We start from the raw sequence: 26,987 nt of genomic DNA on the forward strand, positions 1-26,987 counted from the left end.
CAGCCTCAGTTTGCCTACCATCGAAGCCGTATTTATGAGATTTTTTTTTCTTTTGGTAGAAAGGATTCAATGAGATCAACAAGGATCACCAATAACATGATAGTATATCCATGAAATCATGACACTTATTTTATTTGGCTCTGGATGTAGGGGTGTGAGTTGTAGCAAAGAAAATGGAGGAAGGCTATCACATCACAAACTGCCTCTTGATTGTGATGCAGAAAGTCACCTCCTCATGTGAAACTCCAATTGGCCCCCATTTTAGTTTTGTGGTCCTCACTACCCCTATAAACTATGTGTCATATCCCGGTGACGCTGAGTAACAGCGGACTCCGCCCGAAAGGGAATGCCTATTTCTCACTGCAGCCCTGTTTAACCACTGGCTCCTCACAGTTAGACTGGGTGACAGCTTCTCTTGCCAAGAAATACCATGTCAGCTCTTGGGAGAGTAACTTATTTTAATAGACCCTACAAAAATACATATTCTCATTGGACGTAGGAAAACAGTTCATTTACAAATAGCGTCCTCAGAGCTGTGGTGACACAGTATGCAATGCACACACTGCATGAAACAGCAGCTTGGAAAATCAACGGGGATCTCGGTTTGCTCCTAAAGAGCCATGCTGACACGAGAAGGAACATGAATAGTGCAAGCTCTGCAGGCTTGTCCTAGGATTTCCAACGGGGCATCTTAAAGAAGTGGATGAGTAAAAACACAAAGAAATACTAAATAGGATTAGAAAATGGAGAGTTTTTCCATCACTCGTATTACAAAATGTCGAGAATTTGAAGATCCCCGAACTCCCCCATTGGCCTGCCAATCCGGTGGTAAAGGAACGCCAGAGTTCCGTACCAATATTTCTGGAGGAAGAAAAATTAAAAAGCTTTAAACACTTGGACCAGGAGCGATTGAGATGAATTTGGGATTGTCTCTAGCCCTGGTCAAAAGGCAAGCTCTGAGATGAATCTTACAGCAGACCACAGCTCTGGGATAACACATTTGAAGTTGATATTCAATGTTAGAGTTCAAATATAGCTCCCACCAATGGCTCTCCGCCAAACAGTCCTTCTCAAGGGTGAAGCTTATCGATCCCCAAAGCTCATTGAAATGACTGAAAAGCAGCAAATCCGCTGATGCGACTCGCGAGGAAATTCCACACCAACAGCAAAAAGAATCACAGGGGCTACTGCGTATAATTAGAGAAACTCGGAGAAAACAAAGCAACTTTCCTGCCACCCATCACTCACTGCTTATATTTGTGGAGAATCATAGTTCCCACCAATGGCCTTTTGTCCATTTCCCAACTTTCGGTGGAAGGCATTGAGCAAGTTTAATTAATTTTATATTGACTCTTTATATTCAGGTCCCAGAGAAAAAAGGCTAAGTTATGAAACATTTCACTCTGTATGGTGAGAATTTAGCAATGAATATGGAACCAAATATAAACACTGTATACCATATGTACAGTTACTTTCATAAGGCATTATCATGTATTTTATTGAAAAAGATTCAACATAGTAAAGTCTTATTTTAAGATATATTTTCTTTCTCAATCCGAGGTGTTTAGTTTATGAAAATATCATTTTATCTATATTCTTTTTGAATATATGCCAACATATAACTTGTGCTAGAAATATTTTATGGGAATTACAATTCTTTATCTCTGTATTTTCTATAGAAAGGCATATACAATTTTGAGGCAGTGTTTCTGATGGAGAGCGGAATTCTTAAAGAGCTTGTGTGTGCTTCCGTGCTCTGAAATTATAGGAAATCCACTTTGAGAAGAAACTAATCTGATAAAAAACGAAATAAAATGAAAAGAAACAAAACAAAACCCCCGCACCAATGCCCAGCCAGAGGCTGACAATGAGAACTAATACATCACCACGTGAACGTCATATTTATAGAATGAACATTTTTAAGGAGGCTCAGTACTGACATACAGTATTATACATTTGGCACTAATGTTTGCCATTGGTCCAGCAATTGGCAAAAATGTTTTCCTATGTATAAATTTATCTTTGAACATTAGGTCTGATTAGACGAATCTTCACTATTTATAAAAAATATTTAGACAGTAAGCTCACGCTGAATAACTAGGTCTACTGTGTTCTGGAAACTCTTCAGGAGTAAGACCGCTTTCTCATGTTCCATATGCACGAAACTGTGTCCATTTGCCTGTAAACACACAAATGAAAAAGCACAGTCAGCCCCAAATGGCAAGTTGGTGCTCTCTCTCATTTCCAAAAACCACAAAAATCAAACAGAAATCAACACAATTTTTTTTTATCATAGAAAAGGCTTATTTCTTAAACCTATCCTGAGATAGTAGCTCAAATATAAAGATATACAAATAATCTTTTTTTTTTTTTCCCCACAGAAAGAGGTTAGCACCATTAATGGCTTCTTCACAATTCTCCAAATGTTAAAAATCAGTAATGCATCTAGGGTATTCACATTCACATGGAGGATTTAGACAAGAGGTAGTGACTGGAGTGGTGAGAATATTGCCCACTTGGGCAATTCTGATGAGAAATGATGCTTCACGGTGACCAAATCTTGCATTGAGACACATGTAGAGAGGCTGCCTATATTAACCAGACACCATTCTTTTGATTTTTTAAAAATTAATTCCCTTGAAATTCTTGACCTTTTGTTTTTCCATATGAACTTTGTTGTTATTTTTTCTAGGTCATCAAAATAGTTTTTGGGAAGTCTGATTGGTATAGCGCTAAATAAATAGATTAGTTTAGGTAGTATTGTCATCTTTATTATATTTGCTCACCCAATCCAAGAGCATTTAATATTTTTCCAGTTAGTTAGATCAGACTTAATTTGTGTGGAAAGTGTTTTGTAGTTTTGCTCATAAAGTTTCTGATTTTCCCTTGTCATATAGATTCCTAAATATTTTATACTCTCAGTAGTTACTTTAAATGGGATTTCTCTTTGTAACTCTGACTGTTGGATTTTGTTAGTGATATATAAGAATGCTGATGACTTATGTGGGTTTATTTTATAACCAGCAACTTTGCTAAAATTGTGGATTATTTCTAATAACTTTTTAGTAGAATCTCTGGGGTTCTCTAAGTATACCATCCTATCATCAGCAAAGAGTGATAATTTGGTTTCCTCATTGCCTATTCTTATTCCTTTAATATCTTTCTCAGCTCTTATTGCCATAGCTAGCATTTCTAATACAATATTAAATAGTAATGGTGATAGTGGGCAACCTTGTTTCACTCCTGATCTTATTGGGAATGGTTGCAGTTTGTCTCCATTACATATGATGTTTACTGCTGGTTTTAAATAGATGCTACTGATTATTTTAAGGAAAAGCCCATTTATTCCTATACTCTCAAGTGTTTTTAATAGGAATGGATGTTGGATTTTATCAAATGCTTTTTCTGCATCTATTGAGATGATCATATGGTTTTTATTAGTTTGATTATTAATATGGCCAATTATGCTGATAGTTTTCCTAATGTTGAACCAGCCCTGCATTCCTGGTATAAATCTTACTTGATCATGGTGAATTATCCTGGGGATGATTTTCTGTAGTATTTTTGCTAATATTTTATTTAAGATTTTAGCATCAATATTCATTAGGGAGATTGGTCTATAGTTTTCTTTCTCTGTTTTCAACCTACCTGGTTTAGGTATTAGTACCATCAAAGACACCATTCTTTCTACCCAAGTCAGAGAAGAACAGAGTTCAAATTCTGACTTGTGGATTTATAGGCAATGACTTGGGTCATCTATGTTTGCCGGGAGTTGTGGCTACTGCCCTGTATCCTCATGACATTAAGCATCATTTTGATTACTTCAGGTCATGGTATGAAGGAACAGGACCCATTCCTATCATATGTTTCATATAGGATAATTTTTGATTTCAGTCATGAGTAGATCCCACAAGTATTGGTCATGCAGAATCTCACTGACATGAAAATTACAAGCAAACAAGCAACATTATTTAACTATGGTCAAGAAAACTCAATCTGAAAGTCAAAGTCTTTACTGCATTTGTAGACATAGCCTTGGTCAATTTTGCTTAAACATTGTTTATTTTGATTAAAGAAATTAATCACTCTATGTTTGGCCTTGCATAACCTTAAAGAACTAGGTAATTGCTTGTATTTTTCACTTTTTGGTTGACTGGGTTGGTCATATATTGAGAAAGCTATAGAGAAAACCTTTTTTTGTGATTCATTACAATATGATTAATCTTTCTCATAAGTACGCTTTTCACATTAGACTGCTTTGGATGTTCTTAAGATAAAACAAAAACTGATCATTGGTAATGCTGGATAATGCTTAAAACCTAATAAGGTTCATATATCTGGTTAATTAAATATGATGAACAAGAACATGGATAGGGACATTACTTGGGAACATTAAACCCCTCAACCCATAAGCTAATACTGAGGTGCAAACACAGAAGAAAATATAGAAACAAGGAAATAATGGTTTAGAATGAAAATCACTGTCAAGTGTGCTTTCCTTGAGGACCTTTATTTAATGTGAGAAACATGCAAAGTTGACATGATCACAGCTGAGCAAGCAAATAACCAAGCAGTCCTTTGGCCACAGGGCTTCTTTGCTCAAATTTCTTGCCCTAAGTTATATTAAGAAGCAGACAAATGGGCTCATTCATTTTTCTTTCAGGTCAAATCGAGATGTGGTTTGGAGAGCTGAGCAAACTGGTTTTCTGTGACCTGACCTGGGCATAGGAGTTTGCTCAAATCTGACCAGGTAGTTTACCAAGACCTCTCCTTTAACTCTTACCCTGACATATGCATCAGTAAAATACAAAGCTGATGAAATCCACCTTTTTAGTCATAATTTTGAGAGAACACAGTCTTGATTCCATTATCTGGACGGGGGATGCCTGTCCATTTGCTTTACAGAAACTAAACTTAATTAATGTGATCTCCTGAATGTCAAATTTGGTGAATAATTCTGAAACTTCCCTAGGTTAGGGCCATATTTTGACACGGGTTTCAATAAATTTCATTTATTACTAGTGACATTGATGAGATACAATTCAATTTTAAAACTATTTTTATAAGTCCCTTCTCTATGAAGAATAAAATTTAAATAAGCTTCATTTCTGTCTTCATGGAGTTCGTAGTCTAATAGGTGATATCAATAAGTCCTATATTCAATATTCCATTTCTGTCAATCAACAAATATTTGTTAAGTATCTGCTAAGTGCCAGGCACAATGCTAAACACTAAGGATACAAAGAAAAGCAAAAAAAAAAAAAAATCCTGGTCCCTGCTCTTAAGAGATTCTCAACTCAACACAGTTGAGATGAAGACAGCCTGTAGTGGAGAAAAGACCTAAGACTGCAACAACAGGTAATGCAATGATATAGGCAGGAGGTGATGAGGGCCTGGAACAAGGGGTGGCAGTGCAGAAGGAGTATATAAGAGACATTGCAAAAGTAGAATCAAGAGTACTTGGCAGTTGATTGGATATGGAGGGACAGGGAGAGAGGGAGACAGAAAAAGAGAAGAAAGCAGAGACAGAAAAAGAGACAGACACAGAGAGAGACAGAGCCAGAGAGACAGACAGAGCCAGAGCAGAGACAGGGAGAGAGAAGAGGAGAGGGGAGGGGAGAGAAGAGAAAGAAAGAAAAAGAAAAGAGGGAAGGGAGACAGAGAATGAGAAAGAGAGAAGGGAAATAGTTAAGGGTGATACCCAGACTGAGAGTCTGTGTAAGGTGGACCTTGAGAGTAATAGTAAAGTGAGAAAGAGGGAAAAGTTTTTGAGGAAAGATAATGTTATCAACACATTCAATTTGAGAATTCCATTAGAAAATTGCTGATATGAGACAGAGGTCAAAAGAGAAGTTAATTCTCAATAGATTAGTAAATCATCAACGTAAAGATGGCAATTGAATCTGTGGGAACAAATGAAATCACGATTTAGTGATGGTATTGTGAGGCAGAAGAACACCCTGGACAGAGCCTTGAGACACATCCACTGTGAGTGGGCATGACCTTTAGGAAGATCCAGCAAAGGAAACTGAGAAGGAATGTCCAGATGTGGAAGAGGATATTGAGAAGAGGGAGGTGTCTTGAAAACCTAGAGAGAGGAAAGTATCAAGAAGAAAGTGATTAACAGTGTCAAAGAAGGCAGGGAGACTGAGGATGAAGCCATTAGATCTGGCAGTTACAAGGTCATTAGGAAAATTTTAGGGACAGCAGTTATAGTTGGAAGTGATAGTCTGGGAAGCCAGAGAGAATTCAGAATCAAGTAAAAGGATAGCAAGTGGAGATACCTAATGTAAATGGCCTTCTCAAGAAGTTTAACCACAAAAAGGAAGATGGGACAATAGCTAATGGAGATTGATGGATCAAGTGAGAGTTTTTTGGATGATGATGAAGATATGAGCACTTTATAGACAGTAAGATAACAGACAAGGAAAAATAGAAGATTAATGAGACAGAGCAGGGACAATAGAGGGTATAATTTGCTGGAGAAGGATATGATAAAATTGAAGGCTACTCTGAAAGGTTTCACTTGAATACCTTAAGTAAGAGGTACAGGAAGCACAGAGCCCATCAGGTTCAAAATAACTTGGGAATGGGAGGATGCAGTGGACTCCTAATCCTCCATCTACCCACAACAGAATGGTTGAGCAGCACTCTGTAAGCACCAAAGAGTTCCAAAGTAAGCCACATCTTCTATTGTGACATAATTGTTTTTCTCTTTTCAACGATCTTTGCCCATGGCTGGAATGTCTTATTCCGTGATCATTACTTGCTTATGAGTCATTTCTCCACAGCACATAGCAGAAGACAGCCAGGGGACTCTCTCATTCAGCAGCACAAGCCTCTGGGTCTGCATTCACCCAACCTGGAAGGGAGAAGCCCTGAATTGTGCTATGGCTCTTTTGGACATTGACTAGGAAGGACCAGCAAATTCCTGTTTCTTTAATGATGGTGAACCTTTTATTGAACTGATCTGATTTCCATCCCTACAGTCTAACATTTTTTGTTGCTTTTCTGGGTGAGGCTCTCCACTATTGCATGGGTAAATCTGTGGCTATCATGAAATCCTGCATTTTGTTTCCTTGAGAGTAGCAAAGAGCTCATTTTTCCTCATTATAAACTCCATAACTTTGTCCTCTGCAGTAGTCTCTATAGACCTGGGCACTTTCAAGGCTGTGATTCATATGCAAGTTGCCAGCAGGTTCAATTTGGGTCATTCCGAAAATACCAGTGGAAAAGAATATTTATTCTTAAAGTAGAATCAGCAAAAATGCTGAGGTTTTTCATTCTTATTATACCTCCCACTTCTGGCTTATTTTGGGTGTTTTTAGTTTATGAATCTGTATTTGATTTCTCTCCCAAAGCAGAAAAGTGATGATAGGAACCAGTATTCTTTGCAGCAGAAAAATATTGAGTTCCTTTTGTTACCTTCAATGTGTAGCTTTGTGGTGGGTGGGACAGCTAGGTGACTTGGTATACAGAGCATTGGGCCTGGTCTCAGGAAAACCCAAGTTCAAATCTGACTTCAGACATCTACTAGCTATGTGTTCCTGGGGAACTCATTTCACTTCTTTGCTTCGGTTTTCTCAACTGTAGATCAGGGAAGATGCAACATCCACCTCCCAGAGATCAAATGAGATAATACTTATAAAATACTTAGCACATTACTTAGTATATAGTAAGTGATACATATATGTTTTCCCTTCACCTCTTAATTATGTCTCTGAATTCCTTTATGAGCTTACAATTCTCTTACTTTCTAACTAAAAAAATGAAAAAAAGTATTTGATTGTACTTCAACCAGTTATACAAAGAATCTCTGATTGCCTTTGCCCTGGGGCCTGGATAGTTAAAACATTTTAGAAGACTTGGGATTTCTGTTTGTTCTTAAAATTGTCATACATGTGGGAGGTTCTTGCAGAAATTAAACTTAGAAAACAAGATGGCAGTTTTAGGCTGACAATTTATTTAAATGATATTTAATTACAGAGTTTAAATTTTGTTCCAAATTTCATTCCCACATATTTGAGAAGGTGGAGAAAATCACCAACTATGGTAACTTTGGTATTTAGCCCTTTCTTGTTTATTTAGGTCTCTTTAAAAGCTTCCAACTTATACTTCAAAATTGAGGTGATATTACAAAATGCTTCGTATGCCTTGAAGTATGACAGAAAGATTATTATTCATTTTTTCCTAGACCTTATTCACATCCCAACTGTTAATTTTACAATTGCAATTTTTGGACAACTTGTTCTCATTTTTAATGTTCTCTTTGCTGTGCTAGATAAGTGACAGATTTTGTGCTTTCATATGTGTGTGTGTGTGTGTGTGTGTGTGTGTGTGTGTGTGTATAAAACAACTAACTCCTTATTATAAATTTCTTGCTAATCTGCAGTCAAGGGTTATATTCTTTCTGACAATGAACTTATAGAGATGGTTTTGCCTGGTTTTGATCCAGTCTGGCCCTGCCCAACTTCTCCACCTGTAACCTGGACCCCTCTCCTTCCTCCATCATCTGGTCCTTTTTCAACTCTTTTCATTGTCTCAGTCTACATGAGTTCCTTCCCTCAAACCCCATTTGATCATTGTTTGGGTCCCAGTTTGGGTCCCAGTTGACTCAGATTGAATGTAAATAACACTCATTTTTGCCTTGGTCAAAAACCCTCAGAGTCCTCCCCTCTTAGATTAATTAATTTATTTAAATTTTTTTGGACGAGGGGAAAGAGGAGATTCTTCACCCCAATTGCTACCCTACCTTAATCACTGAATGGGTACAGCCTCAGTCAATGATGAAGATCCTGGTTTAAAAAGACCCAGGTCTCCCATTGCATCTAGGGTCATTGCCAGTCATCCTGACCTATGTCTGACCATTGGACCCAGATGGCTCTGGAGGGGAAAGTGAGGCAGGGGACCTTGCATAGCCCTCCCTCACTTCAGTCCAATTCATTTGCACATCATGGTGTCACCTCCCTGATGTCATGGTCTCCTTTGAGAACTAAGGACAAGAATAACCACCTTGAAGAACATATAATCTTCTATTTTATATAATCCTTCCACTGACTCCCTAACCGCCTCTTCCATGACTATGTGGGATCCTTCCACTTCTGGTCCCACACTTGCTGCTCAACCACTTGGAAGGTGTCTCCCATCCTCATGACTCATGACTGAAAGTGTTCCTTCAAAATTCACCTAGACTTGCTTCTTGCTAAAGCCAATGGTCTTATTCCTCATCTTCTTTGATTTCAGTACAAATAAAAAAATATGATGCTATTGTCTTTTCCTCTTCCTGTTTCTTGACATTATTTTCTGCACTGTTTTTTGTGACACAAAACTTTCAGGGTATTTCTTACCTCTTTGATTATGCCTTATGTTTCTTTGTTTTCTGTCTTCTAAATGTAGATAATCTCCTGAATCCTAGTTTGATGATTCATTTCCTCCCTTTTTTCTCTATAGTCACAGAATTACAGACTCAGATGGCAAGGGACATTTGCAACCATTTAGTTCAACCTTCTAGACTAGCCATTTTACTCTGTTTGCCTCAGTTTCCTTATCTGTAAAATGAATTGGAGAAGAAAATGGCAACCACCCCAGATCAAGAAGAGTCAGACACAAATGAAAAATGACTGAATAATGACAACAGCAAAATTCAAGCTTCTCACTTTATAGATGACAACAGGAGATCAAATCATAGAGCTAAACCTGGAAAAGACTTCAGATGTTGTCTAAGACAAACCCTTCATTTTACAGAGGAGGAAAATGAGACACAGGAAGGTGAGTGAATAAGGTCACCCAAGCAGTCAGCATCAAAGGCAGAATTTGAACCTTGAGCCTCTGATTCCCGTGATTCACAGCTAATAATTACATCTCTGGGCACTGCAAAAACTGCAGATGGAAGTGATGAGTCATTGTAATAGAGATTGTGGGAAATGGAGAGAAGACTGGGAAGAAAACAGATTTTGCAACTCATAAGCTAAAGAATTTAACTTTGAATTCTGGGGACGTTCTAGAACAGACCGTTAAAAGTAAGGTTCATGAACATCTGGAATATTAAGTAGTGATTATAAAGAGCAACAGGATTTTATCAAGAACAAATCAAGACAAATTGACTGACTTTTCTGTTTTCGCAAAATTCCTAGTCTGACACATCAGTAAATGTTGCAGATAGAATTTAGCTAAATTTTAGCAAAACATTTGCTAAAAGTTTTTATATCATTCTTGTATGGATCACTGTGGACTAGTTAAAATGGATTTTGAACTGCTTAAATGGCTGTACTCAAAGAATAATCAGTAATGGCGCAATGTCAACTTGGCAGGACATGTCTCGTGGATTGTCTTGGGCATTTATGCCCGATCTGATGTAGTCCAACATTTTAGTAAAGATTTGAATAAAGACATCAATGACATCAAATCAAATGACATGAAAGACATCAAAGAATCATCAAATCTGCATATGACAAAAAGTTAGGAAACAAAATGGAATTGAGCCCTTTTATAGGAAGCCTTTCCCGTTAATTTTTTCCTATTTATCCTTTTATATAAGTTGTTTGCATGTAGTCTCCCACATTAGATTGGGAGCTTCTTGAGGGTCAGAACTGACTTCTGCTTTTCTTTTATTCTCAGCACCGAGTTCAGTGCCAGGCTCATAAAAAGTGTTTAATGGAGTTTAATTCATTGATTGGATCAAGGACTTTTACCACTTCCTGCCTGGACTACTGCATATTTCTCCCAGCTTCAGTTTATCATTCCCTCAGCTACCAAAGTGTTCTTCCTGAAGAGCAGCTCCAATCACGTCCCCTACTCACTAAAATTTAGTCACTATCTATCACCCCCAGGATCAAATGTAGAACCCCCTGTTTGGCTTTTTGAAGCCTTTCCTAATTTTCCAGTCTTCTTGTACTTTATTCCACTTCATTTATTGACATTTACTGACAATATCATAAAATATTGGATAGAATCTAATAAGATGACATCCCAAAGAGACAAATGGAGAATCCTACACTTGGCAACAAAAATCAGTTTTTGTTGTTTCAGGGTTCAAAAAGAAGGGTTCAAGAAGAGAGAAGTTTGCCTGAAAAGGAATTGGAGGCTTTAGTGAAACGAGAGCTCACCCTAATTTAGCAGAGTGATGTCAAAACTCCCTCAGTGTTTGCAATCTTGGTCTGTATAAGAGAGTCATAGCTTCTGGAACTTAGGGGAGAAAACCCTAGTCTATTCTGCCTTGGTCACTCTAAAGCAAGAACGCTGCATTGATTCTAGGTACCACAAGGAGGAAATGGATAAGCTGCAGTTTCTAGACATGGGCAAAGGCCTTATCTCTTACAGTGAAGATTCCTTTTAGGTTAAGAGTTGGACTGCAAGACCCTGAGGGCCTTTTTAACTTTAAAATTCATTGAAAGGCTGAGGTAAGACTTAAACATGAGTCCTCCTTCCTCCAGCACTTAGCAGTGTCTTATACACAGCAGGTACTTAACAAATACTTGGTGACTTGATTTCCTTTCCTCTAAATGGCTTATTGATGCTTTTAAAATGTAATTTTTCAGTGACAAAAAGATAAAACTTGCCTATGACAAACAAATGCAATTAAATCAGCACACAGGCCCCATCTTGTTGTGCCTCAGTTATCTAAAATTTCTAAGCTAAAGCCCACCTCAATGCTATTCCTCTGAAATCAAGATCAGTCCCTGCAACAATGAGTTTTCAGGATCTTTCTAGTGAATGGGGATCTCAGGGCTTGTTTTCCCCTCCAAATCCTGCCTCACTCGGTGCTGGAGATCCCATTCATTGCCATTGCTTTACTTCCAAGAATAAAGCAGCATGGATTCCATGTCTCCTGGGGACGGCCTTAAGGGATCCAAAAGGATGAGAGGTGGGTGCCCATAGGGGAGCACAGGCCATGCTTGCCAAGCTCCTGGAGCCCCTTAGATTCCAGGGGAAGCCAGCTTCTTTTTAGCTCTGATGGGCAGCATGACTGAAGTCCATAATTGATAATCCAAGAGAAGAGAACACAATATAGTTTCTCTAGAATCATGAAAACCAGGATTTTAGTAAAGGGAATTACAGACTTTTAAACTACTTTAATCGGTGCTAAGAAACACTATTGCTTATTTATTATGAAGTAACATGAATAGCAAAGTAAACATTAGAAACATTTTGTTTCACATCCAAGAGAGATTGTGTGCAGTGGCTGGTGAGACAACATTGGTCTGAGACTCTGGACCACTCACTTCCTTGTCTCAGAGAACCCTCAGAGGTTTAAGCTGCCACAGAACTATTGTTGATATGTAGGGATCCTCCCCCAACAACTCCCTTCCTACAAAAACAAACCTATTTATTCATTTGTTTATAGCAGAACGAGTTAAAATTGAGCTATTACATTAAATGAAATTAATGCAATTTTGAGGTAAATTGAGTATAAAGGTTTGATATATTAAAAATGAAAAATAAATGAATCTTACAAAATGAAATTAGTATCAAAGTTATCTGGGAAGGGGATAGAGCCACTAAAAAAATTTTATGCCTCAATAGAATGCAATTAATGTTTCTAATTTTAGCTGAGATGTAACATTCTGAGGAGATTCTAAATCCCTTTCCAGATGTTAAATCCTAATTTAATGTTTGTTGATGGATAGATAGAGATTAAACATGTTCTACCGTGATAGCTCTTTGTGGCAGGGGTCGGCTCTGTTGATGGTCCACATTGGACAGGTCCTGCCAAATTGGAAAGTTCTCCTCCGTTGGCTGTGAACTGACCCTGTGCCTTGTCTGATTTTAGGAGTTAGGTACACTGTGGTTCATTTAATGTTTTTGTTTTTCATTTTTTATTTAGTTACAACAACTCAAGAAGACCTTCCTTCTCCTAAGGAGGGGCTGAAATCTGGATCAGTAAAAAGAAATGCTCATGCCAATGAAATCTCTGAATCTTGAAATGGTGAATTAAGTTCCATTTGATACTTCCTTCTCCAGAACTATGTTCTTTTTGCTCTCTTTCATAATTTAGAACGAGGAGATTAACAGTTAATGAGATAATATTTGCAAGATGATTTGTAATTCCCAGAAAAGGCACAACTCTTAAGAGAGATTTTATTACTATGATTATGAAATTATAGGAAAAACAATCCTTGTCTTGTTTTCTTTTGCTTTTTGGTATACATAGTTCAATTTTCTAGGCATCTTTTAGTTCCTTCCTTTTGGTAAATAGTTTTGTAAAATTCGCAGATGTCACTTTAATGGGAATTCAGTGATGTTATGACTGCCTGATCTGTGGAAAATTACTTGTAGGCTTAACAGTCACTAAATGAAAAGGTCCCTGGTTTGAACTTCCCAGATGGTTACAGATGTTTCCCTCTTTTAGATGTTTATAAAGGTTTTGACTCTCCTCATGGCATCATTTCTGTGACCACCAACACTAGGAATATTACATCAGCAGATGGGTTTATATGAATATGATTATCTTAAAAATAAATCATCTGGAGACCCACTCTAAAAAGATCCATCCAGGTATATACTGGCTATTTTTGATTCCCTCGTTAACATTCTATATCTCAAATGCCCAAAGGTTTATCTATTCTGGCAGGTCAGTCAAAACATAGCTGGTGTGCATGAGTTCTAGGCTTGGATTTTTAGTAACCATAGTCCCTAAATCAGTTTGATAGCTAGGAAAGAGAGGAAACCCTGAGAACTTTAAATAATTACAGTTTTCCTCCACATTAACTTTATGGAATAAATTCACATTTCAGGAAGTGAATCTGATAAAGTACTATAATTAACTACTGAGAAACATTTAGGGCTGACTAGACTTTATTCATCGATAGTGTATTGATTGGAAACTATATCATTTTTTCCTCTGATGAGAAATTATAAATAGAGATTACAGGTTCTCAGGAAATTAATACTCTAAAGTTCATAACTCTAAAATCATATGCTTTGTGAGAAACTGTGAAGTCTTAATTGGGAAATTTTACTGTTCTTGCTGATTATTTTCGAGAACAACAACTAGAATGAAATATTTTCAGAAACCCTTTTTTGGTTTTTCCAATTCAGGGGCTCAGAGGTTGATAACCTCTCCAGTAATAAGGGGTAAGGGAATAACAATCTGGTAGCATCCTTGATTCATTATTTTGCATAGGAAAGTGCTTTGAAAACTAAAGGCACTGTAGTAATGACCACTTAATGAGGATGATCAATATTAGAAAACTAAAAATAAAATTGTGGCTAAAACTTGTGTTTAGTTATATTAAGTTGGTAGGGCACATAGGTGCACAGTGGATGGAACTGTAGGAGTCAGGGACACTCATCTTTCTGAGACCAAATCTTATCTCAGACACTTACTTCCTAGTTGTGTTGCCCTTGGCAGGCCACATCACTGTTTGTCTCAGTTCCCTCATCTGTAGAATGAGCTGGAGAAGGAAATGGCAAACTATTCTATTGTTTTTGTCAAGAAAGCCCCCAACAGGGTCACGGAGTCAGATATGGCTGAAAAATGACTGAACAAAATGTTAAGCTGGTAATATTTCTTTATGGAACCTTCCAAATTATGCTGAGAAACATGGCGGTGAACTCATGAACAAAGGAACTTCCACATCTCCTGGATGGCCATCACCTTCTCAATTTTACCACTTTTTCAACATAGAGAAAACTCTAATACAGGCACTGAGCTCCAGAAACTGAAAGTTTCAGTCAACATTCTCTTGAAGACCCATATCTACCAGAAAGCCTGTGTGAGTCAATGGCTTTTGGCAATCACAACTGGCGATGGCGCATCCAAAAGAAAGAAAGGACTAAAGAGAAGGTTACTGAGTGGGAGATCTGGGGAGAAGAAAAAGAAGGAAGAGATAGACCTTGAGAGAAACAAAGAGCACAGGCAGGACCAGTGCATTTCTGTGTATACATCAAAGGTCAGTGATTAAGATTTGGACTTCATCCCACACTTGGGATGTTTGGAAGAGTCATATTTGTCTAGAAGTTTGTATTTTGGAGTCTTGAAAAATAAAGATCATATGAAGGTTTGCAGTCTATGACTCTTGGCTCAGAGATCGGGGAAGGTGACCTAATGCCTATAAATGTCCTTATCTCAGAAGAACTTAGGGGGGAGGATTTGGGGTATGCTATAGGGAACTCCACTCAGCTGATAGAGTCCTGATTAGAAATCCTGGCATGCAGGTAAAACACAAATGAAAGGGGGATGGAGATTCTTCCCCTTAGATTAGGCAATCTCTCTCAGTTCCCCAAAGAGCTCCAGAAATAGTGAATCCTTTGCAAAGACCCATCATCACAACCACCTGTTGTCTTCTCTCTTTTCCAAGTCTCTCCCATTGCCCTCTCCCCATTCCCATTAGTGGAGGTCCTCAACTCATCCTTGACTGAGAAAATAGAGAAAATTGGCTTTGAGCTCCCTCTTCTTGAACTCCTTTCATCTCTCCCTCTTTCCTTCATTAGTCTAGACTCTCAAAGGAGTGCCTTGTCAATGCTGACCCCTATTTACCTTGATCCTATTCCATGATGTACATAGTCTCGTGCCCTTCTTGATGCATTTTCTAATATCTGGGGTCTTCCTATTTATGAGCTTAAAAACATGCCCAGATCTCCACCATCTTTAAACTATAAGCACATGACCCTTTCATTCTTTCAATCTATTACTCCCTTCTCCCTGAAATTATATTATTTTTCTCACAAGTATGTTATTTTCTCATATATGTGCACAGGTTATTTTCCCTAATAAAAGGTAAGGTCCTTGGGGAACCTTTGCTTTTTAAATTTGCATCTCTAGAGCTTGAAGTTGCTCAGATTCCCAGGTGACCAAGAAAACAAAAGTGATGGGAAGCTGTCCAAGAAGGCTCTAAGATGGGCAGTTCCCTCATTGCAAACGGATTTAGTTGCAGACAGATTGGCCCTCCTAGCAAATTAACGATATATATGAAAATTAAGTATATCTTAGTCATGGTTCCACAGTGCTTTAACTGACTAATAAATAAGAGAACTACTAAATCTAAGCAGTCAGAACGTTAGCCATTTTCCAAGCAGTTTTCCAAGCATTTGTTGATGTATTTATTAAGTGAAGGATTTTTAGACACAAAAGGCCAAATTCTCTAAGACTTATTCTGTGATGTGGGAGTTTGAAACAAACTCATCTTTTTTTTTTTTTTTTTTTAATACTTTCTTCAAAGCAAATCTTTAAGGAAGTTAAAATATTACTCTTCTTTCTTCATCTCTATTTTACAACAAAGGAAGAACTTGGCCAAGTTCACACATTTAATAAAGGCCAGTGTTAATTCTTAGACTCAGGTCTTCTGCATATACAATCAGTGAAGGTTCTTTCCACTTTAATGTGTCAACTTATTAGAAAAGTGATTTGTCCTATCAATCAGAGAAATGCAAATTAAGACACTCTGAAGTACTATTTCATACCTCTCAGATTGGCTAGATGATAAACGTTGGAGGGAATTTGGGAAAATTGGGATACTAATACATTGTTGGTGGAGTTGTGAACTGCATCAACCATTCTGGAGAGCAGTTTGGAACTATGCCCGAAGGGCCATCAAACTGTGCATACCCTTTGATCCAGCAGTGCATCTGCTGTGCTTATATCCAGAAATCTTACAGAAGGGAAAGGGACCCACATGTACAAAAATGTTCGTGGCAAACCTCTTTGTAGTGGCAAGAAACTGGAAACTGAGTGGAGGCCCATCAGTTGGAGAATGGCTGAATAAGTTATGGGGCACGAATGCTGTGGAATAATATTGTTCTTTAAGAAATGATAAGCAGGAGGATTTCAGAGAGACTTGGAGGGACTTACAGGAACTGATGCTGAGTGAAGTCAGCAGAAAGAGAACATTGTACACAGCAAGAACAAGATTATGTGATGATCAACTGTGATGGATATGGCCTTTTCAACAATGAGATGATTTAAGGCAATTCCAATAGACTTGGGATGGAGAGAGCCATCTTCATCTAGAGAGAAAACTATGGAGACTGAATGTGAATCACAACATAGTATTTTCACCTTTTTGTGGTTGTTCTTGTATGTTAGCTTTTTTCTTCCTTTCTCGTTTTTTTTTTTTTTCTCTTTAGATCTGATTTTTCTTGTGAAGCAGGAAATATGCAGAAATAAGTATAGAAGAATTGAACTTATATTGGATTGCTTGCTATCTAGGAAAGGAAAGAGGTGGGGATAGAAGGAGATAAATTTGGAACACAAAGTTTTGCAAGGGTAGATGTTAAAAATGATCTTTGCATGTATTAAAAAAATAAAAAAGCTATTATTTTTAAAAAGAAAATAAGTGATTTGACTGAATTATTTATTTTCTAATCGGTTATTTTGGCATGTAGTTATATCTTAGATCTCAATTTCCCCAAGTTTATAAGTTGTTTAAAAGTTATTTTGTCATTCATTTCCAAAATTTGTAAATTAGTGAACTATAAACTCTATGATGGCAGTGGTTATTTTGTTTAAATTTTGTACCTTCCTCAATATTGACAACGATATACACTGTAGGCACACAACACATATTTATTAAAATTAATCATGTTTTAGGTACCTATTGTAGGTACTAGGCAAGGGAAGAAATAAACTGCCTTATGCTTTTCCATTTTGTTTTAATGACTTATAAAAGGTTTCAGGAGCAGTTCATTATTCACAAATGCTTTTCTATTGTTTAGAAGATTATGTTGGTGCATAGAGATAGAGGAAGCTTTGAGGAGGGGGGTGGATGCTATGAATCATCTTGTTCAGTACCATCACCTACAGAACACAAGAAACATTTTCTTCTGGCTTATTTTTCTTCTTGGCAACAATTTAGATAGCCATAATTAATAGATTCTATTTAAATGAGACTCGAAATTTGAAAAGCATTATTTATTAGATCAGTTAAGTATCATATTGTTACTTGTATCTTTTTTTTTTAATATATGGCAATTCATTCTGAAGGAATGAATAATAAAGTGATTAAAAAGCTGGTCTAGGAGTTATAGATGGATTTCTAATCACTCCCGCCATGTCCTTATGACCCGCTCCTTGGTCCTTGTACGATCTATGTAAGACACATAAAAAACAAGGGGAGTGCTATAGGAAAAGTTGGGATCAATAAGGATTATGGATATCCTGCTTTAATTTGAGATCTTGCGAAGGCCATGAAGCTAGATGGGATGGGTCTCCTCCCATCCCATTGGAGGTGAGATGCTTATATACCAGAGGTCAACCTTCATTCAGTATCTGCCACATGGAGCTCTGGGCGCCTCATCAATGAAAGAACAGGCTAATTTGTTTGTGCTTTTCTAAGCTGGACTTCCTGACTAAGGGCCCAGTGTGGACAACATCCCTGAAAATGACCAACGACGGCCGTGACGTCACCCTTCTCAGCCCTCGTGATAGCGAGTGAGGCGCCAGCTCTCCTAGGTAGGGTCTGACAGACAATGGTCACTTGGGATCTCTAAGTGGATGGGGCTGCCATGTTGTAAGCAGTGGTTCCTGGGTTACCCTGGTTTTGATATGGCCATTCTTTTATATTCTAGAACAAACAAATCTCCTGATGTGTCAGGTCCAGATGCTTTGTAAAAGGATGATAAATTGTATATGGAATGGATGCTTCCTAAGCAGCCATGTGCTTCCTTTCTCCACCTTATGACTGTCAGTGAGGAAAGTGCTTTGTTCATTTTAACCATTAATTAATCATTAAGTGCCTACTATGTGCCAAGGGCTAGGGATACAAAGGAAGGCCAAAAAAGGGTCCCCGCTCTCATGAAAATCCTTCTATTGGAGGTGGGGATGAGGCGACCTGCCAAAAACTAAATACAAAACATATAGAGATTAGAGAGGAAGACAAGGTTGGGGGTGGAGAGGGCTGCCTCTGCCCAAGGTGGATGTGAATGAAGGCTAGAAGGAAGTCAGGGAAATTGATAGATGGAGGTGAGAAGGAAGAGCATTGCAAGTGTCTCATCATTGCAGCAGTCAATGCAAATGCATGGTCAGGGGTTTGGGGTGTCCTTGGGGGGGTCATTTCTCATCCCACCCCCTGTTTTACTAGGTAAGAAACTACTTGGTTGAGTCAATCACAATTATGCACAAACACAAGCTGTGAATGGGACCTGGACACCTCAGGGTCATTCAGGTGCATGAGGATCTCTGTTTTTTGAGGGTGAGAGAGGAGCCCACATCAAGGATCTGGCAGGAAAGAGTTGGGACATTGAGCTGGGTCCCAGAGGTGATCCAGAGGAAAAAGAGCAAGAAGGACTGAGCTGTGGTCAAGAAGGGAGAGGAGGAGGATGGTTGGCCTTGCAGGTGTCTTGGAGCAGTAGCCAGAGACTGGTCATCACCCACTCCTCCAAAGCTGGGAAATGTTTCAAGAAAAGTGGCTCTTTCCCCAAGCCTGAGATACGAGGTTTGCTTCTGATGAAGGGGAGACAGCAGTGGCTCTGAAGCCCTTTGGACCTGAGAGTGCTCTTGTCTGTCAATGATTGTGAGAGTCCTCTGGCCTAGGAATGGAATATTTCTTCCCTTAGATAATCCGAAGCCCTTTGGACCCAAGAGTGTTTTTGTCTGTCAATAATTGTAGAAGTCTTCTTGCCTTAGAATAGTCCTACAAACATTACTGACTGTCAAATATAATCTGTTGGTCAAAAATGACCTCAAGTTCCTGAGACCCCCCTCAAACTGACCTGAAAGCCATAAAATTAGCAAAGATAATCTGTTGGTCAAGAATAACCAAGTTCCTGAGAGACCACCACTCAAACCTACCTGAAAGCTATACAATTAGCAAAAAAGTAAGACGATGCTTGGATCCAATTTTGTATAAATCTATCTTCCTTCTCTTAGATCCTTTGCTAATTTCTTTTGGAACTTAGTTGATTTGTAATAGCTTTACAATTACAAATAAATTTTGACTTGGATATGGGTTCAAATCTGCAAATTCTTTTGAGATACTTCATGACACCGGTCTGTGACCCCCAACTTTTGCGGGTCCCCTTTCCAATCTAACACTTCTGTATCTAAACATTTTCTATAATCTGAATATAGTCTCAATTATCAAGAATCTGGGGTTAGCTAGAAATAAATATAAATGTAAATTAGGATTAAAAGCCCTTCCTTCCTTCCTTCCTTCCTTCCTTCCTTCCTTGCTTCCTTCTTCTCTCCTTCCTTCCCTCTTTCCCTCCTTCCATCCTTTTCTTCCCTTTCCCTCTCTTCATTCCCTCTCTCCCTCCCTCCCTCTTTCTTTCTTCCCTTCTTTCTTCTTGACATCATGAAAAGAGAGGTTTATAACTTCATTATTTGATACTTCTTTGAATGAGGCACAGGTAGGGGTCAGGCTGATAGACCTTATCATGATGCTTTTTTTTGTTTGGGCCTTACTACTTAACTAAGAAATAATCATGTATACATACATATATATGCTCATATACATATATACACATACATGCACTGCTAAATGTCAGGATAAAGAGATCAGGCTATGAAGATGAACATTCATGGTTTTTTATTTTCTAAGTGCTTCTGATTGAAAGGTTAGTGTAAGCTAGGGAAAGCTAATAGGAAGGTAAACTAGAAAAGATGAATTAAAAGGGATCTCTAGGCCTCGGAAATCTTCATTTTATGTTAGATCTGATTTTTTTTTCATGGCTCATTTTCCAATTTCTTCTGCATTATGAATATTAACCTCTAGGTTCCACTTCTCTACCTTCACAGTGGTATAAATTTAGATTCTGGGACCTATGAGAAAAAAAGTCTGTATCTCCAGGCAAGCATTTCAGAATGAGCCCTTTTTCTGTTGCAAAATAAAGACATCTCCCCTGGAGAGTTTCCCATCATGCAATGCAGGAATTGCTTGGGCAGCATTTGTGCCCATCTTGGACAGGCACTGAGAACAAAGATGATGATATGGAGGCACAGAGAGAGCAAGTTGTCTAAGGCTTCTGAGAGCATTTGACAGCTCTGGGAGTGTGTTTTACCTGCTGTGCAGACCATTAAATTAGATAAAGCCTTTTTGAAGAAGACGAGAATTTACAGAAAACTTATCTCTTCCTGTACATTTAAATTTTCTTTTTTTTGTGAAAACATCAACATGGATATGTATGTGTATACACACACACACACACACACACACATGTAAAATCTCCATGATGTTAATGTAGCATATTTAAGAGTCACAGTTAAGAAAATTAAATCCCAAGCTAATTCCCCATCTTTGACCCAAAGCCACCAATTTATGGACCATTCTTCAAATTAATTAAAATTGTGAAAAAAGCAAAGTTTCTTTTTGATGACTGTTTATAGTACAATGAATACTAAATAAAGACATTCATTTACTAAATACTAAATACTAAAAATGAAGACATGTGAGATGCATATTACTATCACAAAACACCTTTCTTATTTGGCACACTATGCTTTTAGTATGTAGGTATTTTTAACATAAGTTTTCCTTCATTGACTATAAATTTGGAAAAAAAAAAAAAAAAAAAGCATTTTTCTTACCTGAAGGATCTTATCACCAGGCTGCAGCAGGCTGGATGCTGGCCCATCAGGCTGAACCCTAGTAACAAAGATACCCTATAAGTCAGAAGTAACAGAGGTTAGGATTCTATTACCAAGAACTAGGTTTTAGATTTGTTTGCTATTAATTCACACCAAAAACTCAGATTATTACTTTTTAACAATACCAAAAACTTGTGAAATAATCCACTCAGGTTAACTTCAACAATATTATTATACTACCTTTGCTGTACAGGTCACCATCACTAAAAATCATACAAATTCAGATTATTACTTTTTAACAATACCAAAAACTTGTAAAATAGTCCATTCAGGTTAACTTCAACAATATAATTATAGCTATACCTTTGGTATAAGTCACAATCATTAAAATCACAAAAACTCAGATTATTACTTTTTAACAATACCAAAAACTTGTGAAATAGTCCACTCAAGTTAACTTCAACAATATAATTATAACTATCTTTGATGTATGTCACCATCACTAAAAATCATAAAAACTCAGATTATTACTTTTTAACTATACCAAAATTTGTGAAATAGTCCACTCAGATTAACTTCATGTATAGGTCACCATCACTAAAATATCTATGGGAAAGACCCCTCCAGCTTTCCTAGTACACAACAGGATTATGAATTAATTTGACAGCATTTTCTTGTTAAGTCACAGAGAACTCTACTGTCTAAATTACAAACTCAATTATCTTTCATGTGCTCATACTGTTTTCAATCATCCCATCTACTTGGGAGGTAATTCGTCCAAGAGACTGTATATCATTAGTTCAGAGCAATGTTTTAAAAGCTCGAGTAGAAGCTGTATATGTTGATTTATTTCATCGATTATCTCGTGTTTTGTTGAGATTTCATCTAAATCATTTTCTATTTACACAGAAATTGAAAGCATGTTGACTGAAATAGAGATGGTATCTATATGGTGATAAAGTCTCATCAATTCAGTCCCCAAATTGTACAATTAGCCAGTGTAGACAAACCAAGACATTTACTGATTGAATTTTTTTACCTTCCAACTAGATGCTTGAATATTGTGTAAAAACAGTTTTAAAGTACAATGCTTTTCAAAATCAACATGATTATGTCTACTCTGTAATTTGCACAACCATTGTTTGTTTGTTATTCTGGACTTAATAGATTTTTGAGTCTAAGCTTTAATGCATTAATAAATAAGTAAACAAGTTCTTCTGAATTCTTGTATCTATATTTAGCCCATTTTCATCTCCCAGCATTTGAGTTCTTACTCAAAATTATATTGTGTGCTTTCCATAAAACCCTTTGATTTCCTACTGTTATCCTCCACGTTTAAAGACAATAATACCAAAAGTGGCTAGGACTACATCATGTTCTCACCACCAGCTAAGTTTATCAGTCACATGACTAGGTAGTTAATTCACCAAGTGAATTGTTTGCCTGAAATGAAGCATTAGTTTACTCAAAATGACCAATGTTACCCTTGTCATTAACCCAAGACTGGGGGAACCCAATAATTATTTTCATGCAGGAGATGTGTGCAATCACTCCCAAAGGGAGGGGATGCTTTCAGGGCCCTTTGCTCTTGGTTGTTCTGCCTCTGCTCTAGAAGATAAGGGCATCACTGCCCAAAAGATGCCCACACATCTCTGAGATGCAGCTGCTGAGGTGCAGCAGGTGAGGACTATGTGTGCTTCGTGGCTCGCCATCTGTGTTTCAGCCGATTCTGTTGCCTCGCTTGCTTCAGCACATTGGACAGGGAAAGTTGGGTATATTTCCATCATGAACTTAAACTTTTTGTTTACATTCTGTCTTTTTTTTTTTTAATTATAGCTTTTTTTTTTTTGACATTACACATTATACAATTACATTATTACACGTTATAGCTTTTTATTTACAAGACATATGCATGAGTAATTTTTCAACATTGACCCTTGTAAAACCTTCTGTTCTAACTTTTCTCCTCCTCCCCCCCACCCCTCCCTAGATGGCAGGTAGTCCAATACATTATGTTTTGTCTATAGGGACAGGATTATAGACAGTATAACTGCACTGTTCCGGCCTCACTACTCTCTGGGGCTTTGTTAGTATTGAGCTGGTGCCAAGAATGGAAATGTGAAGAATCCCAACATGTCCTAGTCAGGGCAGGGCCATTGGAAGGTGTCTCTTAATGGGGTGCGATCCAGCCAGCACCCTGAGGTTGCCGATGAAGCTTCCTGACCCAGGGACTGCAATTTCCCAGGGCCATACTGGCCCTCTTGTCCAGGTTTTAGGTTTGTGGCACTGCTAGTAGCCCAACATCTGCTGAAGGTCACAGGTATTCTTTGCCTTTCAAGTTGCCAGTGTTTCCCAGGAGATCACAAGCTTAGATCAAAATCAGCGTTCAGATGCTGTTGTTGCCATTGCTGTGCTTTGGACTATCTTTAAGGTGATGACACAAGGTAGATATAATGAGGAAGATTCAATCAAGACATGTCTCTGTGTGGGGATGTCCCAGAATGGAAACTCCCTCCATTATCATGGATTGGTGGCTCATATATGACTTGTAGATTTAGAGACTTGATTGAGGTATTGAGAGATAAAATGACTTGTCTAAGTTGAGTGATTCTTTTCTATCCCATAAGTTAGAATTATATCTATTCTCTTCACCCTAATATTTACATAAAACCACCAACTAATACAAGGATCATTGCTCTCTTGTTGTTGTCCTTAATTCATATTCTTCTGTATGAATAAAAATAAGGAGTTTGGGGATGCCTTTAAGTGCCCAACAACATTTATGTAAAATCCTAAGAGACAAAACATTTTTCAGACATATCTTTGAGTAGTTCAGGGACAAGATAAGAAATTGAAAGAATTGATAAGAAATTGAAAGAATCCACTGATCACCACCTGAAAGAGACCCCAAAATGGAAACGCAAAGAAACATCATAACCAAAGTCCAGACCTTATAGATCAAAAAGAAAGTATTGCAAGCAGCCAAAAAAAAATTTAATTCAAATATTTTGGAGCTATAGTGAGGATTAAACAGCATTTGGTAGCTTCCACATTAAAGAATTGGAGGGCTTGGAATAAGATATACCATAGGAAGGCAAAGGAATTAAGATTAAAATCAAGAAAAATCTGTCCAGCAAAACTGAGCATAATCTTTCAGGGGGAAAATGGACATTTAATGAAATAAAGGACTTTCATGCATTTTTAATAAGAACTAGAGCTGAATTAAAAAACAAACAAACAAACCCCCAAATACAAGATGCAAGGGAAACATAAGGTAAAAAGAAAATAAGAAAGGAAAACATTAGAAATTCAATAAGATTAAACTGTTTATATTTCTATATGGCAATATGATATTTGTAATTCTGATAATTTTATTATATAAGAGTCAAGAAAGAAAATTGCACTGGGAGAAGAAGGGGATGGGAAGAGATTAAAAAGGGTAAATTATTTCACATTAAAGAGGCACCAAAGAACTATTATAATGGAGGGAAAGTTTGGGGGGATTAGTAGGCAAAATTTAAACCTTATTTTCATCAAAAGTAATCAAAGAGGGAATAACACACACTCAGATGGGTAAATAAAACATCTATCTTACCCTATAAGGGAGTAAAAATTGATGGGAATAACAGAAGGTGAAGAAAGACTAATACAATATATTGGGGAATGAGGGAATCAAAAGTAAAACTTTTTTTTCACTTAAAAGTATTTTATTTTTTTCCAAGTACATGTAAAGATATGTTTCAATATTCATTTTATAAGATTTTGAGTTGCAGTTTTTCTCCCTCCCTTCCTTTCCCTCCTCTCAAAACAGCAAGCAATCTGATATAGGCTATACATACACAATCATTTTAAACATATTTCCATATTAGTCATCTCATGAAAGAAAAATCAGAACAAAAGGGAAAATCATGAGAAAGAAAAAAAATAAAACAAAATAAAAAATAAATTTTAAAAAAGTGAAAATAGAATGCATCAATCTGCATTCAGACTCTATAATTCTTTTTCTGGATGTGGATAAAATTTTCCATCTCAAGTCTTTTGGAATTGTCTAGTATTACTGAATTGTTAAGAAGATCTAAGTCTATTATAGTTGATCATCACATTGTATTGTTGTTACTGTGTACAATATTTTCCTGACGCTGCTAATGAAGTTTTAAAACAGTTGTGAGGAGGGAAAGTGTGAGGAATAAGAGAGATTGAGATAAAAAAATAAAAAATATCATTAAGGGAAATGCATAATTAGTTATCATAAATATAAATGGGATGAATTCATCCCTATGGTGGAAGCAGATAGAAGAATGGATTAAAAACCAGAATTCTACAATATGTTTTTCACAAGAAACACATTTGAAGCAAGAGATACATATAAGGTAAAGATAAGGGGCTAGAGTAGAATGTATTATACTTCAGCTGAAGCAAGGAAAGCAAGGATACCAATTATGGTTTCAGACAAAGAAAAAGCAAAAATAGATAAAGAAGGAAACTATATTTTGATAAGAGGAACCATAGACAATTAAGTCATATTAGTGCTAAACATATATGCACCAAATGGCATAGAGTTTAAATGTTTGTAGAAAACAGAAGGAAATAGATAATAAAACTGTACTAGTGAGGACCTCAGTTTTCTTTCCTCAGAATTGGATGAATACAATAAAAAAACAAAAAAGTTAAGGAGGTGAATAAAATTCAGAAAAGTTAAATATAATAAATCTTTGGAGAAAATTGAATGAAAATAGAAAGACCATACCCCCTTTCCCCCATTCAGCAGTATATGGCAGCTAGATGGAAACTTACCATGTATTAGAATATAGAAATCGCATAATCAAGTGCAGAAAGGCAGAAATAGTAAATGCTTCCTTTTCAGATCATGGTGTAGTGAAAACTACATGCATTAATGGACAATGGAAAGTTATTAAAGGAAAATTAGAAATCAGATGATCTAGTTTGGAGAATAGGTGGGTTGGGCAATAAGTCATAGAAACAATTGATAATTTTATTAAAGAAGATGACAATGTATTAGAATTTATGGAATTCAACTAAGATGGGCTTGGGGGAAATTTTATATACCTCATTGTTTACATTGGTGGAATAGAGAAAGAGTAGATTGGTTAATTGGACTTGCAACTAAGGGGACTAGAGGAAGAATAAATTAGAAATTCCCAATTGAACACCCAGTTGGAGGTCCTGGGGATCAACGGAGAGATTAATAAAATTGAAAGTAAGAAAATCATTGAACTAATGGATAGGAGTAGGAACTGGTTTTATGGGGGAAAGCAACAACAATGGAGTAGATAAAGCATTAATTAATTTAATTAGAGATGGGAAAGAAGAAAATCAAATTAACAATATCAAAAATGAAAAGGATGAATTCACAACTAATGAAGGAGAAAGTAAGACAATTGTTAAGGGATATTTTGCCCAACTGTATGCCAATAAATTTGATAGTCTGAATGAAATGGATGCATATCTAAAAATATAAATCACCCAGCTTAATAGAGACCTTAAATAGCCCTGTCTTAGAAAAAGA

At 37.0% G+C, this 26,987-nt stretch overlaps 1 protein-coding gene across 5 annotated transcripts in view; it reads right to left on the minus strand.

Moving 5' to 3' along the window:
• Positions 1–438: 438 nt before the first annotated feature.
• LRRC7 (leucine rich repeat containing 7) overlaps positions 439–26,987 on the minus strand; it is a 530,144-nt gene continuing 503,595 nt past the window's right edge. For 4 of the 5 annotated variants that reach the window (XM_031968892.1, XM_031968890.1, XM_031968888.1 and 1 more), the window contains 2 exons: positions 21,461–21,535; positions 439–2,179 (listed from right to left, as the gene is read on the minus strand). In XM_031968892.1, the coding sequence (XP_031824752.1) occupies positions 2,072–2,179; positions 21,461–21,535 (183 nt within the window). In that variant the 3' untranslated portion in view covers positions 439–2,071. The remainder of the gene's footprint in view (positions 2,180–21,460; positions 21,536–26,987) is intronic. The other variant, XM_031968891.1, reaches the window with a different exon arrangement.

The sequence above is a fragment of the Sarcophilus harrisii genome, chromosome 4, assembly GCF_902635505.1.
Source record: "Sarcophilus harrisii chromosome 4, mSarHar1.11, whole genome shotgun sequence".
Lineage (NCBI taxonomy): Eukaryota > Metazoa > Chordata > Mammalia > Dasyuromorphia > Dasyuridae > Sarcophilus > Sarcophilus harrisii.